Below are 18,647 nucleotides of genomic sequence, written 5' to 3' on the forward strand. Positions count from 1 at the left end.
TTAGCTACATAGCACGTCCTGAGGCCAGCCTAGGCTAACAATAGACCCTGTCTCAGAAAAATTAATTAATTTTTATTTAAAAATTATAGAACATACTTAGACATAGCAGCTAAAAATGTATAAAACCTTTTAAAAAGAACCTCTCATGGCCTCAAAGACAGTGGCTTAATTTATGGAGAGGACACAAAAAGTACCACCCATATGAGGACATAAACTGAATGTCATCTAAATTAAACTTGTTTGTACTGCAAACGATACCATCAGCAAAGTGGAGTAGTCACCACAAAGGAGAAAATATTGTAAAACATACATCCAGAACACACAGAGAACAATTACAGCTCAGTGACAGCTAAATAAACCAGGAAGCAAAGACTACCACGCGCACTTCAAAATGATACATGCAAAGCAGTGAGAGCCCGTCACTGTGGAACTGCAAACTGCAGGGACTAACAATACAACTTACTACAGAGGCTGTAATTCAAAAGCTGGCAGTTATCAATTCTTACAAGAATACTAACAATAGACACTCACTGTTGACATGAATGACACACTTAGGAAAAGTCTGTTTGTCTTTCTTTTGAGACAGGGTTTCACTATACTGCCCTGACTGTCCTGGAACTCACTCTCTAGCCCAGACTGGCCTTGAACTCCCAGAGACCTGACTGCCTAAAGGCATATGTCACAATGCCTGGTTTGACAGTTTCTCAGCATAGCACTGTGTGTTATGTGCAAATGAGGCAGTTTCCAGAGGGAAACAGAGCATCAAAGGGCCTTTCTAGTATCTCACATTATAGATACATGTGCATGTGACCAGGAATCCTACATTTACCCAGAGAAATGAAATCACATCTACACAAAGACATGTATACAAATGACTGGATAAACACTCACAATAGACAAAAATTAACAGTCTTCAATGAATAAACGGACAAGCAAAATCTCGAATACCACTTAGCAATAAAAATGCATTAATACGGGGCTGGAGAGATGGCTCAGTGGTTAAGAGCACTGGCTGCTCTTCCAAAGGACCCGAGTTCAATTTCCAGCACCCACATGGCAGCTCACAACTGTCTGTAACTCCAGTTCCAGGGGCTCTGACACCTTCACACCAATGCACATAAATAAATAAATAAATTTTAAAAAAATGCATGAATACTTCCTAAAAAGGAACAAAACAAGCGGATGACTGTCAAAACTATTAGGTAGGGACAAGGGCTATGTCCCATTAGGTAAGAAAGCTTGCTGCACATGGGTGAGGACCTGAGTTCACACTCCCAGCACCCACTGAAGTTAGGCATAGCTGCACGTGCCCCTAACTCCAGCACTGTGGAATTGACAGGCAGATCAGGAGTGCTCCAGCAGGCCTAGCTAAGGGAGGGCTTCAGGCTCAGTGAGACCCTGACTCAAGGGAACGAGGCAGAGTGAGAGAGAAAGAGCCCACTGCTGTCCTCTGGCTCCCCACCCACATCCATACCATACACTTCCATACACACAACAGTAAGCGATGAGAAGCAACAACAGAAAGTGAGTATGAGTAACTGCATTCATGGTATTCCAGGAAAGACAACACTGTGTGGGGAAACAGATGCGATGCCAAGGGTAGGGTCTGGAGCAAAGGAACCAGACACTAAGGGACACCAGGCAAATGCTCGGTGGAGGTGAGAACTGTAACAATGAAAACAGACCACAGGCCAGCTGGATGACTAAGTGGGTAGGGAGAGGTGCCTGCCACCAACCAGATGACTTGAATTAACCCCAAACCCACAGGGTAGAAAAGAGAATCTATCTATCCTGCAAACTGTCCTCTGACCTCCCCTCCACACTCAGTATTTTAAATCTAAATAGACTATATCGTTTATATTTTTGTTGTTAAACAATTGCACATTGTTTCTACACCCACCAATCTATATACTTAAAAGAATAAACATTATTTTGGACAACTTGTTGGTTTCTAAGCCAACTTAAAACTTATTGAATGTTTTCTGGCTGTGATGACCTCCCTTTAAGAGCATGTCTCTCAAAAAGGATCTCCTTTCCAGAGGAAAAGAGGAAGCACCAAAACAAAACAGCACAACAAGCTGGAGCAGAGCACTGCTCCCACTCCATGGGTGTGAGATGCCCAGGATGCTGCGGTCCAGTTCCCGTGCAGAGTCTGCAGCCAGGCACAAATGGGAGTCTTGTGCACTGAGCGCTCTGCTGCCGTCCGTCTACAGAGTTTGGAAAAGCAAAGCTTACAGAGATGCCCTTGCTGGAGGGAGCAGCACTGAAAACTCCCAACTCAGAGTCGGAACCCTCCCAATAAACATGCTCTGGATAAAAAGCAAGTACTGAATGAAGCCAAGCGTGACAATGCTCACCCATCACACCAGCATTCAAGAGGCTGAGGCAGGAAGATTCTGAGGTCAAAGCCAGCGTGGCCCACACAAGATCTGTCTCATACAGAAGAAAAAATGATTTAATAAACTACCTCTGGCACAATGCCAGATGGCCACAGGATCAACTTCTCACACTGGTACTCAACAATTTCAAGTTCAATACACCTGAAAAGAAATTCATTATCTTCCTCCTTGCCTGCAATCACCCTTCCTCAATCTCTAGGAGACCATCTGACTATCCCTGACTTCACTATTTCAGTCAGCAATACCAATATTGTGGCACCCAACTCAACCCCCTAGAGTGTACTAATGCCCACCTCTCTGCTCCTCAGACTGGAAGTCTCTATTACTGCTCCATTTAATTCTTCTTTCCATCCCTACTACAAACAGCCAGTTTAAATATTCATTACCACACACACAGCCAATTGCTAAGTGGCCTTAAAAATGATCTCACTTTTCCTGTTTTTCCCCAGGCTCTCTCAAGGAATCTTCTCATTTGCACTGTGCACCATGCTTCAAAACTTTCTCAAAGTAATCCCTACTCAAACAAATGGTCTTTTCCATTTGGACTGTTCAGTTGTTTTTCTTTCCCTTTCTTGAGACAGAGCCTTACTATGTAGCTCTGTGCTAGAACTTGCTATGGTAGACCAGGCTGGCCTTAAGAGATCTGCCTGGCTCTGCCTTTCAAGAGCTACCAACACCAAGTTCAATTTGGATTTAATCAAGTCCCAAACGCTTCCAACAAGAGTTCCTTCATTCAGCTACTCCAAAATTCGACCTCCACATTCCAAACCTAATTTGCACTGAACTGAACATGCACATCAGAGTGCCTTTTCACCTCTATGTTTTGTTTCTCAACCACAGCAACCAGTTTTTCTCTAAAGGAGTATTTCTGAAATATATGTTTTTTCCATCCCCTCCAAAGCTTATTCTTAACACCAGAGACCAGCCATGGTGTCTATACCTATATTACCAACTCTGGGGAAGCAGAGGCAGGTGGAAAGGACTCTGCCTTATTCTTAGTGGGCAAAGGTACTTTCTGTCAGGCCTCATGACCTGAGCTGGACCCGAGGGACTCGCATGGTAGAAAGGAGAAACGACTCCCTCAGACTGTACTAGAACCTTGATATATGCATTATGGATATGCATGCATGCACAAAATAATTAAAGGTAATTAAAAAATACAAGTAATGTTGACTCTGGTAGTCAATTAATTAGAAACAAAATTAACTCAAATTGGGAGAAGACTACCAATCTAACATACAAAAGTCTCCTTTCAATGTCAACAAGATTCAGGCAACTTTATAGGTGAAATGAAACAAGGCACACTTCAAGAATGCACTGTGAGGTTCCACACAGCAGCCCACTATATTACCTACAATCTGCAAATCCTTTTCTTGTTCAAAGTTCAAAATACATCTATAATTTGAAGCAAGATAGAACAGAGGAACTCTTAAGGAAGAGGAAAAGCTGATGGCTTCTTGAAGACAGTGAACCTATCTTTCTAGAGTAAAAACAACTAACTATTCAAACTATCTTATCCAGCGAGTAGTTGAAGCATCACCGACAGTCCTTAGGTAGAGCAGTTGATGCTGGCAGCAGCAACCAAAAATCAGAGACTGGGAAAGCCCCATTCACCTCTCTGCCAAACAGGATGCAAAATAGTGATGGTTTTCCTCATCTCCTCTGCTCCACTGTTTTACTGGCAGACTCAATACTAGAATTCTAGCAACTTCTGTCTTAAGAAACCTTATAGTAGCCAAACACACTTGAGTTTAGAAACACTCCAGTATGCACATCTGAGAATGATGAAAGCCAATTTTGGTATGGACAAGAGAAGGGACAGACTTTGGACAAGATGCTGGATTTTAAATTTTGGTACTATTTTACATATATGAGCCATGCCATATAACCAACACACACACACACACACGCGCGCAGAGAGCATCTACCCCAGCTGGTTTTGTGAGATTAAAAAGAGAAGGCATATGAAAGTATCCTAGATAGATAGCACGTAGCAGCAGTTCAGTAAATATTCAAACAGCCAGCCTCTAATTTTATCACACTCACGCAGCACTTGGCCTTCTGCCAAGTACACATCTGAAAGTCAAAATCCTGCCTGCTATCGAGCAGGTACTCAACACATCCAAGGGGTTGCTAATAAATACCCTTTCCTTTTTACCTATGACATTAATTAAATTTTAACAAGTCAAATGTTAGACAATTACTATATGGTCAAATAAGCATATTTTCCTAATTAATGTCCTCTTTTCAGGGCTGGAGAGATGGCTCACAGATGAGAGAGAGTACTTGATGCTCTCACAGAGGACCCAGGTTTGGTTTCTCAGCACAGACACCAGGCAGCCTCTAACTCCAGTTCCAGGTATCCAACACACTGTTCTGGCCTCTTAAGGTCTAGCACAAATGTGGTGCACTGACATGCAGGCATTCAACGGACACATGAAATAATCTTTGAATAACGAATGTTGCATTTTCTGTGTTTGTTAACCAAAGATCAGTGAACTGTTTACCTTCATCATCATCATCCCGCTCTTTCTCATCCAAGGCTTGTCTTTCCAGCTGTCCTGCTACCTCATCTACGGAGGCTCCTGGTTCTTTCTCAGGTTCTTGTTGCACTGCTGTTCAAACAAAACAGGACAAATGTAATAAAGGACTTACCAAACCTGAACATACTCTAATGATCCTGCACAGTTCACAAGTCCTTTCACAATAAGTGGTGCAGGACACAAACTGAAACACTATTAATATAAACTGTTAAACATGACCTTCCACACCTAAGTAGTGCTGTCCACGCAATTCATTCTAGAAAATTCCCCATTACACATGATAGCACCTACAAGGATACATGGAAATGTAAGTTGGTCCCTCTTCCTATGCAGTTTAACCTTAAAGGATATTTAAGAATTAGATGGCAATAAGTATTTTAATTACTAAATAGATATTTAAAATAGGCAATCATGCTGAAGGCCTCAGAATGAGGATTTATTACACATCAACTGGGCAAAAATCAAAATAGGAAAAGACAGCCCATTACTAAAATACAAGTTCTTAAACATCTAAGCATGCCTGAAGTAATTACAATCCAGCTGCAGTAGCAATATGTCTACATAGATAAACACACTCTAGCACATTCTGGTTACGGAAGGAGGATCCCCATTGAGAGAGACAACTATTAAAAAATATTAGTAAACCGGGCGATGGCGGCGCACGCCTTTAATCCCAGCACTCGGGAGGCAGAGCCAGGCAGATCTCTGTGAGTTCAAGGCCAGTCTGGTCTACAGAGCGAGATCCAGAAAAGGCACCAAAGCTACACAGAGAAACCCTAATCCTGTCTCAAAAAAACAAAAGTATTAAGAACAGGCAGGAGGATCTCTGTGGATTGGGGGCCAGCCCTGTCCACTGGTGTTGGGGTGGAGTTCCAGAAGAGCCAGGGCTACATAGTGAAACCCTCTCAAAAAGCTGAAAACAGCCGGGCAGTGGTGGTCCACGCCTTTAATCCCAGCACTCCAGAGGCAGAGGCTGGCAGATGGTTGTGAGTTCGAGGCCAGCCTGGTCTACAGAGCGAGTTCCACGACAGCCAAGGCTACATACACTGAGAAACCCTGTCTCAAACAAACAAACAAACAAACAAACAAACAAACAAACAAACCCTAAAAACCAAGGGCACAACTCTTACGCTATCACTCCCATCTATCCACCAAATTTCTGAAATGCGGCTAAGTCCTCTCCAACTTTTCTTAATTCAAACCCCATTTTTCTCTCATTCCTTATCTGAGGAATCTTAAATGCGACAGGCGAAAACAATTTTGGACCGAAACGAAGGCGCTTGTGCAACAAAAAACTCCTCAAGATCAAACACGTTCCTCGTTAACATGGTCCAGCTGTAAACGTGCCGCTGTTTTCCTCGCCTTGCCGGGGTTGTAGGTATCACCGGTTGAGGAAACCCAACCGTACCACAGAATACTCTTGTCTACACGGCATGCAAGTTGCATCCAAATGCCTACACACCCTAACGCTTGACGACGCTGTGAGATGATGAAGCACGTGAAAATTCGCACCACCGCCAACTGTCAGTGACATGAGTTTGCCCGGAAAGACACAACACGCACAGACACACACCCCAGACCTGCAGCCCACACAGCTAAAGCCCCGGTGTAAACGCGGACGAGGTGTGCGGAGGGCGTCCAGTCCCGGCAATATGCTCGCCCACCCCGCCCCCACCCTCGACGGAAATAGGTTGTAGGTCCAGCCAGCAGGGCCGCGATCAGGGTCAAGAAGGGCTTTTTTTTTTTTTTTTTTTTTTTTTGAGGCGGCGCCCCAACCGCGTGGAAGACGGTGGAGCCGAACCCCGTGCACGTTTCAGGTCCGTGACACGGACTGCGTGGGAGCTGACTTGGCGCTCCGTGACCCTAAGCGCTACGTACCTCGGGAAGCGGAGGCACTCTCCTCCTCCTCCTCCTCCTCCTCCTCTTCCTCCTCCTCCCCGCCCCCCCCTCCCCATCCCCGAGCAGCCGCGGCACGGGAGGAAGCCGGCCACGCCACTCCGCCAAGGCCTGGCGATCGAACCAGGGCCGGGGTGCCGGGCCCGAGCCAAGGCGTTCGGCCATTGCTGGCAGGGACGGCGAAAACATGACTCCTTTACCTGACACAGCCCCTTTGCCCTTCTTCTTCTTCCGTCTTTTCTTCTTGGCGGCTTCCTCGGCCGTGCTGGAGGTCCCCTCTTCCCGGTCGTCCGGGTCGAGGTCGCCGTTCAGGTGGCTCCCGAAGGACGCTGCCTCCTCCTCCACGCCCGCCATGTTGCCCGAGAGAGAGAGAGAGAGAGAGAGAGGGAGAGCGAGAGAGCGAGAGAGCGAGCGAGCGAGGGAACGAGAGCGAGAGGCGAGGACCCGCTCCTTCGGCACCCACCTCCACCAGCGACGCCGGAAGTCGCTCTCGATGGTCCCGGGCGCAGGGAATGCTGGGACGGCGGAGGACCCGGCCCGCACGCGGCCGGAGCCCCGCCCCCTCGCCCGGCTCGGCTCAGCCGGCCTCCGACCTGACACCTAGGGCGTCCTCCTCCGTGCGCATCTTCCGGGCTTGGCCCAAGGACCTCCGCCGCCACCGCAGAGCGCGCCCGAGCTGCTCCGAGCACGAGGAATTTAATGTTCCCGGTTTGTCAAAGTCCTACAGGAAGCGACGAGAAGGGGGGTAAAAAAAAAAAAAAGTATATGTTTATTATACACATCCCTGATGACTGCGTTCAATCTGTGATGACTCAAAGACAGCGTTAAATTCGCTGTCACAGTTTACGAAGACGCTGTCGAGAAGCTTGGGATAATTTTGGTAGCCGGGATTCCGCCTTTCTTGTACTGTACTCCCAACCTCGCAAGATTCAAGATAGGATCCTCTCTTGAGGGCGATAATCCCTTTAATCCCAGCACTCAAGAGGCAGACGCAGGAGAATCCCTGTGAGTTCCAGGCAAAGCTGGTCTACATAGCGAGTTCCAGGATTATATATAGAGACCCTATTTCTTTTTTCTTTCTTTCTTTTTTTTTGGGGGGGGGGGGTTCGAGACAGGGTTTCTCTGTGTAGATTTGATGCCTGTCCTGGATCTCACTCTGTAGACCAGGCTGGCCTCAAACTCACAGAGATCCGCCTGCCTCTGCCTCCCGAGTGCTGGGATTAAAGGCGTGCGCCACCACTGCCTGGAGAACGGATTTCAAAACAAGATTTTTTCACGCTTCTGTCATTTACTAACTCATGACAAGCACAAGTTCTGACCAATGGGAACACAGCCTCCTTCTCCAATGATTCCAAAACACGCACTCCAACTTCTTAGTTTGGGTCAGTTTTTTAGTGAAACATCTTCATTCACCCCTAGTCTCTTATTAGAGAACCCCATGTTCAGATTGCAATTTTTTATTTAGACCATTGCCTAAGGAGATGGTGAGTGGCTATTTTGATGAACTATGGAGTTCTACTGACTATGGATCTTTGTCCACCCGGAGAATTCTGGTGTTTTCATTAAACTAGGTATCAAGCTTCATTGGTGTCAAAATAGTGCTAAGGTTGTCCTTGCTAGTGCTTTTACTTTATACAGGCCTAAACACAGTTACAAAAAATGGGATCTGGGAGTGTGTGTAGTTCAGTGGTAGGGTACATGTTGGGACGCCAAAAGCCCTGCATTAATCCCCAGCACTAAAAGACAGAAGCATATCTGGGCAGGTGGTGGTGCATGCCTTTGCCTTTAATCCCAGCACTCGGGAGGCAGCGGCAGGCAAATCTCTGAGTTCAAGGTTAGCCTGGTCTACAGAGGGAATTTGGGACAGCCAGGGCTACACAGAGAAACCCTGTCTCGAAACACCAAAAACAAATAATGAGAAGCACATTCTTTTTCTCAAAGGTTCAGGCAGTCCTTCTCCAATCCTCCTGAAAACTACTCTTTCTTTTCCCCCCTAAATGTATCTCTAGATTTCAAATTTCTTTTTCTGGTTAAGAACTAGCAATATTAAAAGTAAGTAGACCAAAACACATCAGGAAAATAAAACATTTAGTGGCACACAGAACATAGATAAGTATACAAAATACAGCAACATAAAAATCTACACATGCAAAGCCGGGCGGTGGTGGCACACACCTTTGATCCCAGCACTTGGGAGGCAGAGCCAGGCAGATCTCTGTGAGTTCGAGGCCAGCCTGGTCTACACAGCGAGATCTAGGACAGGCACCAAAACTACACGGAGAAACCTTGTCTCAAAAAAACAAAACAAAACAAAAAAAACCAAAAATCTACACATGCACATAAATGCTTAAAAGATAAGCGGGCAAAGTCAGCAATGAGTATGGAGAGCTTCATTGTACCCCACGGGAAAGAGAAAACACTAATTCTAATTTAGAACAGTCACTTAGCAACAGCTTAGTGTCTCTGAAAACTCACATCCTTTGAACCACAGATTCCTACTCTAAAATAAGAGGGACCTGAACATGGTGGTACACACAATCCAGCCACTTGGGTGGTGGAGGCAAGGGGGTCTTGAATTCAAAGCAAGGCTGGAATGCCAGGCAAGACTTTGTCTCAGTAACTGAAAATGAAAAAGAGGGCCGTGAGGGTGGATTAAACGAAATGACCTTGATGGTCTGGACCTCTACCAATAGTGTGCCCTCCACTTCCATCCCAACTTCCGATAACTTGGGGCATTTCCAGAGTGAATTAGCTAACTCAGGCTGCTGGGACAAATACTGGGTAGTTTAAACAACAGAACTCTATTTCCTCACAGCTGTGGGGATAGAAGCCTATTTTCTTTGGTGGCCCCAAAAGAAAAAGCCTGCTACAACCAGGGTTAGATGCTGTGTGGTCCCTCGCCTGGCTGGCAGATGACCTCCTTAGATGTGCTGTGACTGGACCTTCTTATAAGAAAACGGTTCTGCAGGATTAGAACACCATTCTTGAGACCTTATTTGGTATTGATTACTTCCTCAACAAGTCTGTCTCCAGCTACAGCCGCACTGGAGAATGGACCTGAACACACGAATGTAGCTGTCGAGAGGCACAGATGAGTTACCTAGAGACCATGTGGATAAACTACACTCTCAAATTGAAGAATGATATCGTGAAAGGCCACTCTTTTGCAGTCTAGATTCTAAACCAGCGCTCCCCATCCTAATAGATCCTGACTTTTACTCTGAAAATGTGGTAGTTTCTAATTTTTTAAGTTAAAGCATCTTTTTGTATCATTACAAAGTGACAGTGAGGATATGGGGTTTTGCACCTTGATACTAATTTTCTTTTTTTTTAAGATTTATTCATTCATTTATTTATTATGTATACAGTGTTTTGCCTGCATGTCTTGCCTACAGGCCAGATCTCATTACGGATGGTTGTGAGCCACCATGTGGTCACTGGGGATTGAACTCAGGACCTCTGGAAGAACAACCAGTGCCCTTAACCGCTGAGCCATCTCTCCAGCCCCAGATACTAATTTTCAAAGGCAATACAGCATCAACTCTTAAAACCTTAACCAGCAATAAGATCTTTAGGTCTGATGGTCTCTGTTCTAAAGAGAACAGAGGTGGTAGAGGCTGGGGTAACCAAGAAGTGATAAGTAACTGCTGATAACAGCACTGATGAAATTTGAAGCAATATAATAATATAATATAAGCCTTATAACGGGGGACCAGAGATAAGAGGCTGGATGACAGAAATATTTCTGAAGTATAGTTAAGAGAATGTAATAGTCCTTGACCTTGAAATGGGGAGAAGCATGACATCCAGGTTTCTGGCCAGGGTTCCTGGGTGGAGAGTAGTAGCTCTCACTGAGATAAGGAACGAAGTAGGCCAAGAAGACTTTGGACGAGGTGGAGTGAAAGATAAGCTTCCTACATCCTAAGTCAGAGATGCCTCCTGGGGAAGCAGACAGACAGATACCCAGTAGTCAGTGAGAAAGGTGGATCTAGAGATAAGGATACTAGTGACATTGGGCCTAAGTGTGGCGGAAGACTGGAGAGCTCAGTGCCCAAGATGCAAAGAAAAACCAGGAGGACACCGGGGTTCTCAAGTTTTGTGTGTGTGGATGGGCGCGTGGGATGCTGTCAAGGAGACCTCAAAGGAATGGTCAGACCAGAAGAAGCTGTAGAAAATGGTAAATGCAAGTAAAGAGCTACATGTTTCATGAAATAAAGTTTGCTCAGGCTTATCAACCGCCACAGAAGAGTAAACGGCACAGTCTCAAAAGATAGGGAGCCCCTGACACTTCCACAGAACCATTTGGTTAGGCGATCCGAACAAAGGCCATTAAGGAGAAATTGGGGTTCCCTGTCCTGCTTGAGGGTCAAGGATCTCAAACCCATTTCACCAGTGGCTTGTACTTCTCTCTGTAATGTTCTGGAGCGGACTTTTCTTGAAATTAAACGTATCTCCCTTGCACTCAATAACACGGTTGGGCTGAGAAAGGTGTATAAGGCATGAGGAGACAGGAACTAGAGGCTTTTCCGGCTGAGGAGTCCTAGAGGTGAGAGGTGGCTTGTTCCTTTGTCTCTCTGATCTTTCAACATTTACCCCAATACCTGGCTCCGGGTTTTTTATTAAAAGAGCAATTTAAGATTTGAGCATCAATTTCCCTTATCTTGAGAGCATCCAATGACATCTTAAATTACCTTTACCTTGCAATGTATCATTAGCTTCTTTCTGCAATTGCACGATAATTAGATACTTAGCAGTAGGATTCTTCACCTTCCCCCATAATCTCTGTGTAGATAACCTCTGTGCTACTACTAACTTGACATGAGCCAGAGACATCCAGGAAGAGGAAACAACTGGGAAAATGCATCCATCAGATTTACCTGTATGCAAATCTATCGGGGCATTTCTTCATTAAATGATTGATGTGAAAGGGCTCAGGCCACTGTAGGCAATCACACCCTTAACCCAGTGGTCCTGGGTGGTATAAAAAAGCAAACTGAGCCCGGCGGCGGTGGTGGCGCACGCCTTTAATCCCAGCACTCGGGAGGCAGAGCCAGGCGGATCTCTGTGAGTTCGAGGCCAGTCTGTGCCCTCTGCAGAGGGAATTCCAAGACAGTCAGGGCTGCACAGTAAAACTCTGTCTTGAAAGCTCCTCCCACACTGAGAGAGAGAGAGAGAGAGAGAGAGAGAGAGAGAGAGAGAGAGAGAGAGAGAGAGAGAGAGAGAGAGAGAGAGAATGCAAACTGAGTAGGGCATGAACAGCAAGCCAATAAGCAATGTTCTTCCGAGGCTTCAGTTCCAGCGTCCGGGTTCCTGCCTTTGACTCCGATCTGGATGCGTAAGTCAAATAAACCCTTTCCTTCCCAAACTGCTTTTGGACATGGTGTTTTAATCACAGCAGCAAAAAGCAAATTACCCTCCGTGTATTGAAACTGGACTTTGAAGAAAGCATTCGTAATTCCAAGCAATCTTCCCGTGACTAAGATGGCAGGAATATCATTACTCTAACAGGAGTTTAAAGGATTGTTTAAGGGTTCCTGGAAGAAAGAACAGGGTAAAACACTGTGCCTAGTGCTTTCTAGCCGGTTTCCCTCTCCCTGATATCTGCTGTGTGTCAGTGAGACCACCTGGCTGGACCTGGCCTCTCAGTGGAAAACCCAGGGTGAGCAAGCATCTTATTCCCTTCGTTTCTTTTCTGTTGAGAGTCATAATGGTGTTTCCTCTGGGCCAACGTGAACTAGTCATTTTGTTTCAGTTAGTGACTGTCCACGACCATTTTCTACATCATGGTAGAAAGCTGAAGTCCTTAGGGAGATCTTTCAGTCCCGTGTTGCGGGCTTTTTTTTTTTTTTTTTTTAAATTTAAATGTAACATATATCAGTTTTTTTTTTTTTTTTTTTGGTTTTTCGAGACAGGGTTTCTCTGTGTAGCTTTGCGCCTTTCCTGGGACTCACTTGGTAGCCCAGGCTGGCCTCGAACTCACAGAGATCCGCCTGGCTCTGCCTCCCGAGTGCTGGGATTAAAGGCGTGCGCCACCACCGCCCGGCTTTTTTTTTTTTTTTTTTTTTTTGCCTGCAGGTACGTATGTGCACTATATGGGTGCTGTTACCCTCAGAGGCCAGAAGAGGACCCGGACGAGCTGTTCTGGTGCTTTCCTGTTCTCAAATGACACAGTAGGAACACTGGCTGTGAACTGTTTGTAGATACGGCTCTGGCGACCGTCAGGTTCTGCTCCCGTGTAAATGGTCAGAAGGATGAGCATACACAGAATCCGTTTTTTAGCTTTTCATCTCTAACCCTAACCCTCCTAGCTTTACCTTTAAAGTCTGGGACTACAGGTGTGCTCTACCATGCTTGGCATATCCACCTTTCTTCGCATAGCCAGGGCAACCTATCCTTAATGCATTGGTAACCCTTGATTGAGCCAACGTACAACAATTGCAACCCCTCTTGCCTGTGGTTTATTTTAGGCAACAGCATGTGTGGCAATTTTGTTCAATGAAAAATGAAAGAAAACTATTGGAACCTTCTGGAAAGTTTTCCTAAACCTTAAAAAAAAATAATAAGCAAAGTCTAGTCTCTTTACACACACACACACACACACACACACACGGTCTTTTTCATTTGTTTTGAAACAGGATCTCTCTTTGTAGCCCAGGCCTCCATGTTGAGTCCCAGGATTACAGGCATGTACTATCAGGCTCGGCTCTTCTTCTGAGATCTTAGTCTGGGATAAAATGTGCAGAACACAGAACGGAAAGATGCAATGATGCTGAGCCCATAGTGACTGACTGTATCAGCCACCAACTTAAGGAATCCTGGAGTCTCTCTCCAAACATGTAATATAGTGCATCTGCGTTGTTAGATACAGAGGTAATGTTTCAATTGTCACACACTCTAGCCTAGCAGTTTGTAACCTGTAGGTCACCTAAGACCATTGGAAAACACAGATATTTACATTACAATTCATAGCAGTAGCAAAATTATAGTTGTGGAGTAGCAACAAAACTAATGTTATGGTTGGGGAGGGGATCACCACAATATAAGGGACTGTATTAAAGGGTCACCGCCTCAGGAAGGTTGAGAACCACTGCTCTGGCAGGATTCGGTGCTCAGGTGCTAACTTTCTTTTGTTGTTGGTGGGGTTTTTTTTGTTGTTGTTGTTGTTTTTTCGAGACAGGGTTTCTCTGTGTAGTTTTGGTGCCTGTCCTAGATCTCGCTCTGTAAACCAGGCTGGCCTCGAACTCACAGAGATCCGCCTGAGTCTGTCTCCCGAGTGCTGGGATTAAAGGCGTGCGCCACCACCGCCCGGCAACTTTCTTTATCTTTAGTAAAGCTTCCAGATCAACTGATGAGTTTCTCTAAAGAAGAATCCTTTACTCTTTTTCTTTGAGAAACCTCTGTTTTTTGCTTGCCTTTCCCCACGGCAGATGGTGAAACCCCTAGACCAGACATCTTACTTATTAGGATCTTCATCTAGACTTTCAGTTAATCCTTCCCTTTTAGACCCCACGTACCCTACCGTAGTCTGGCAGATTCAGTGTCTGAAGGTCCTATGTTTCCTTGGTAGACCTTACAGGGCCAATCAGATCCCTCTTCAACAGCAGCTTATTCTGCCCAGTGCTGGACTATGCCTCATCCATTCTATGTCATGACGCGCCCCCCACCCCACCCCCACAAGCACCTACTTCATGGTTTTCTGACTTTCAGATAGAAAAGGCCTTATAGCTCACATCCCCTGAAGCCTTGCTCCAATTCTGTGTGTTGTAGACCGCCGATTTTCAGTTTTTCACCGCCATTATGTTGACAAGGTTCTAGGAGCTTGCTGGGGTCTCCATCCTTATATCTGAGTGACTAAGGAGGGACCAAGATAAAGGTCATGGGTGGAATCAACTGGGCTGAGAGTTCTAAATGGAACCCTGGTACACAACTGTTCCATGTCAGAACCAGTAGATCTCTCAAAACTTGAAGTGGATGAGGCAGAAGGTAGGTTATTTCTTTATGGACTCTCTCTCTCTCTCTCTCTCTCTCTCTCTCTCTCTCTCTCTCTCTCTCTCTCTCTCTCCTGTTTGTGTTTGTGTGTAATGTTAAAGAATTGAACCCAGGCTTGTGAGTGCCAAACAAGTACTCTATCACTGAGCCACATTCCCCAGTACACATAGGAACTTTCTTTTAAAAGGGCATATTTCTAATTATGTATATATAGCCTGTGTAGGGGTTTGTGCACTTGTGTGCGGACGCCTTCAGACACCAGAAGAGGACACCAGACTGCATGGAACTGGAGTTACAGATAGTTGTGAGCCTCATGATGTGGGTGCTTGGAACCAGTCCTCTGGCAGAGCAGGATACACTCTTAACTGTGGAGCTGTCCCTCTAGCTCCCACAGAGATACTTTTTAAGGTGCACAGATATTGTTGAAGACTTGATCTCTAACTGTTGATATCTCTAGGCTGGCCCAGGTGGAAGATGGAACTGGCTAAGTTTCTTTAAAAAATATAATTCAGCCGGGCGGTGGTGGCGCACGCCTTTAATCCCAGCACTCGGGAGGCAGAGCCAGGCGGATCTCTGTGAGTTCGAGGCCAGCCTGGGCTACCAAGTGAGTTCCAGGAAAAGGCGCAAAGCTACACAGAGAAACCCTGTCTCGAAAAACCAAAAAAAAAAAAAATATATATATATATATATAATTCACGCCGGGCAGTGGTGGCGCATGCCTTTAATCCCAGCACTCAGAAGGCAGAGCCAGGTGGATCTTTGTGAGTTCAAGGCCAGCCTGGTTGAGATCCAGGACAGGTTCCAAAGCTCCACAGAGAAACCCTGTCTCAAAAAACCAAATATATATATTATATATATAATATATATCACTTATACCTTTTATTAAAACGTTTTATTACATATATTTAGTAGAGAGTGTGTGTGTGTGTGTGTGTGTGTGCGTGCACCACAGCACATGTGGAAATCAGAGGATCTCCTTCAGGAGTCAGTTCTCTCTTTTTACCATGTGGGGCCCAGGGATGGAACTCGAGTTATCAGGCCTGATGACAAGCAGCGGAGTCACATGGCTGCCTTCCATTCAGTGTCTCAACACCAGAAAGTCTGTGTGTCTGCTCTGACTTTGAACTCACAACGGTCCTCCTGAGTGCTAGGATTACTGACACGAACAATCACAAATCGCTTTCTGATGCCTTTTAAAAACTATCCTTGGTAGCAGCCTCGGGCCACGATTGCCTGCCTGGCATAGCTAAGTTCCTCCTGATGCACCAACTAACATTTGCCTATGTTTATGTTCTGGCTACAAATGAGCACAGATATCTTTTTTCTTTTCTTTTCCTCTGTCTCTCTCTCTGTCTCTCTTTTTGAGACAGGGTCACACTGTGTATCCGTGGCTGGCCTGGAACTCAATATATAGATCAAGGTGGCCTCAAACTCACAGAGATCCACTTGCCTCTGCTTCTTGAGTGCAGGAATTAAATCATGGGCCATCACACACTGCCCTAAAAATTTCTCTTTAACAAAGGGCTCATCTTTTTTTTTTTAATTTTATGTATATGAATGTTTGCATGCATGTATGTATATGTACCACATGCATGCTGGTGCTCTCAGAGGCCAGAAGAGGGCGTCAGATCCCCTGGAACTAGGGTTACAGATGGTTGTGAGCTACTATGTGGGTGCTGGGCATTGAACCCCTGTCTTTTGCAAGAGCAACAAGTGCTCTTAACCACTGAACCATTTCCCCAGCCCCAGTGAGAGGCTGGTCTTTAGTGAAGTTGGAAAACTCTCTTAATTTTGTTTGTTTATTTATTGTTTTTCAAGAGTTTCTTTGTGTAACAGCTCTGGCTGTCCTGGAACTCGCTCTGTAAGCCACAGAGATCTGTCTGCCTCTGGACATCCTATAGTGCATAAAGACGGCTTAGTACAAAGATGTACTTGGTCCAAAGTGTCAGCAACGTGCTGCGTCAGGGACCCCACCGTGAAAATGAAGATAAAAAGAACAGTGGTGTCCATCCCAGAACTGTGTATACGTCACTGAAAATAAAACAGCTGAACTTTAAAACCGTTAGGCGCTTTGAATTCTCACCTACGGCTGTGGTAATTCCTTTTCAGATTTCCTGTTTTCCCTTCCCAGGTCTCATGGCAGAATGGAGGAGTTCCTTGGCACCACGCCTTTTTACTCTGGGCCCATGTATTTCTTTGATCAGGTAATACTGTTGCTCATTTAAACCAAGTATACTTTTTAAAAGATTTTTCATTGTTTATCTTATGTGCGTTGATGTTTTGCCTGGGTGTGTGTTTGTGTGAGGATGTTGGATCCCCTGGAACTGGAGTCACAGACAGTTGTGAGCCAATAATTGCTGAGTTATCTCTCCAGCCCCAACAAAGCGCAAATGTTGTACATACGCTGCTCTGAATATACATGTGTGCACATGTGTGTGGTGGCCAGAAGTGCTAGTCCTCAAACACTGCCCACTTTTTAAAAAATTATTCACTTTATATGTAAGAGTGTTTTGCCTGCATGTGTGTCTGTGTACCACATGTGTGCCTGATACCCACAAAAGCTAGAGTTATAGATGGTTGTGAGCCATTATGTGGATGCTAGGAACTAAACCCAGGTCCTTTAGAAGAGTAGCCAGTACTCTTAATCACTGAGCCGTCTCTCTAGCCCCATCTTGGTTTTTGAGACTGAGTCTCTCACTGGCCTGGAGCTCATCAAATAGGCTAGGCTGGCTGTAATCTGAGCCCCAGGGATCCTCTTGTTTCAACCTCCCCAGCACTGGGCTTACAGGAGCATGCCACCATACACACACACACACACACACACACACACACACACACACACACACACACTCACACATGGGTTCTGAGGCTTGAGCTCAGCTCTCATGCCTACATGGCAAGCACTTTACCAATTCGGTAGTGTCCCCAGCCCTTACGACTCACTTTTTGAAAACCCATTCACCTTTAACCAGCATGTGCCTCCACCTTGTAATCACAAACTTTTGTTTTTGCTTTAGTTCAAACCGAAAATAAGAAGATGGAAAAAGGAAACACAGGAAGATCAATTCTTGTACCCAAAGGAGAAGGATGAGTAAAGCATTTGGAATTCCTCTTTAACTTCTGTTCTTTACATTTGCAAAGGCTTGTCATGCAAGGCTGAACACCTGGGTTTCCACTTCCTCACTTCCCCAGAAGTTACACCAAGGAGTCACCACTACAGACCCCACCATGGCTGTACTCAACAGTTGACTTAAGCATATTCATCACATTATATGTGATGAAACACATCACTGGTTTCTTCATGATTTTGCAGCAAACCAACCCTATCCCTGCCTTGGGGAGTCTGCTCTAGATGTTACCTCTGCTTTCTGCATGGCTTACTGCCTGCCCCCTGTCTCCTTAGGCCCTCCTTAAATACCATCTTTGTGATGAGACTCATTTGGATTTAGACTGCCATTCTCTTCCTACCTTAGCACTCTGTGTCTCATTTCCTACCTTAATTTTTCCGTTGTGTCCTGGTATTGTAAATGACATTTGTAGACCAGGCTGGCCTCAAGCCCACAGAGAGATCTGCCTGCCTCTGCCCCGCCTCACCCACAAGTTCTGGAATTAGAGACATGTACCTCCACACCCATCACTGGTTATCTTCTTCCTTCTTTCAAGAGAGTACGTGGTCTTTAAGGATGGCTGTAGGTTTTTTTGTATGTTTGATCGCTTCTCTATCCCCAGTCTCTCAAATTGCACTTGGAGTAAAGAACATTCTTAATAAAGAGTTGTGATTGACAATCACGGAGTGTGTCAAGCTCAGAAAGATGAATGA

General features: G+C 45.3%; 2 protein-coding genes across 3 annotated transcripts in view; one reads left to right on the forward strand and one right to left on the reverse strand.

Moving 5' to 3' along the window:
* Positions 1-7,289, reverse strand: part of Metap2 (methionyl aminopeptidase 2) — a 29,666-nt gene extending 22,377 nt beyond the window's left edge. Inside the window, exons 1-2 of one of the 2 annotated variants that reach the window (XM_052753148.1) lie at positions 7,039-7,289; positions 4,907-5,011 (exon numbers count right to left, since the gene is read on the reverse strand). In XM_052753148.1, the coding sequence (XP_052609108.1) occupies positions 4,907-5,011; positions 7,039-7,192 (259 nt within the window). In that variant the 5' untranslated portion in view covers positions 7,193-7,289. Of the gene's footprint in view, positions 1-4,906; positions 5,015-7,038 lie in introns of both variants that reach the window. The other variant, XM_052753147.1, reaches the window with a different exon arrangement.
* A 9,223-nt stretch (positions 7,290-16,512) lies between these two features.
* Positions 16,513-18,647, forward strand: part of LOC128119695 (uncharacterized) — a 29,645-nt gene continuing 27,510 nt past the window's right edge. The window contains exons 1-2 of the mRNA XM_052753150.1: positions 16,513-17,031; positions 17,845-17,918. Coding sequence (XP_052609110.1) covers positions 16,972-17,031; positions 17,845-17,918 — 134 coding nt within the window. The 5' untranslated portion in view covers positions 16,513-16,971. The remainder of the gene's footprint in view (positions 17,032-17,844; positions 17,919-18,647) is intronic.

Source organism: Peromyscus californicus, unplaced genomic scaffold (genome assembly GCF_007827085.1).
Source record: "Peromyscus californicus insignis strain IS unplaced genomic scaffold, ASM782708v3 Scaffold_24__1_contigs__length_46423439, whole genome shotgun sequence".
In the NCBI taxonomy this organism is placed as follows: Eukaryota; Metazoa; Chordata; class Mammalia; order Rodentia; family Cricetidae; genus Peromyscus; species Peromyscus californicus.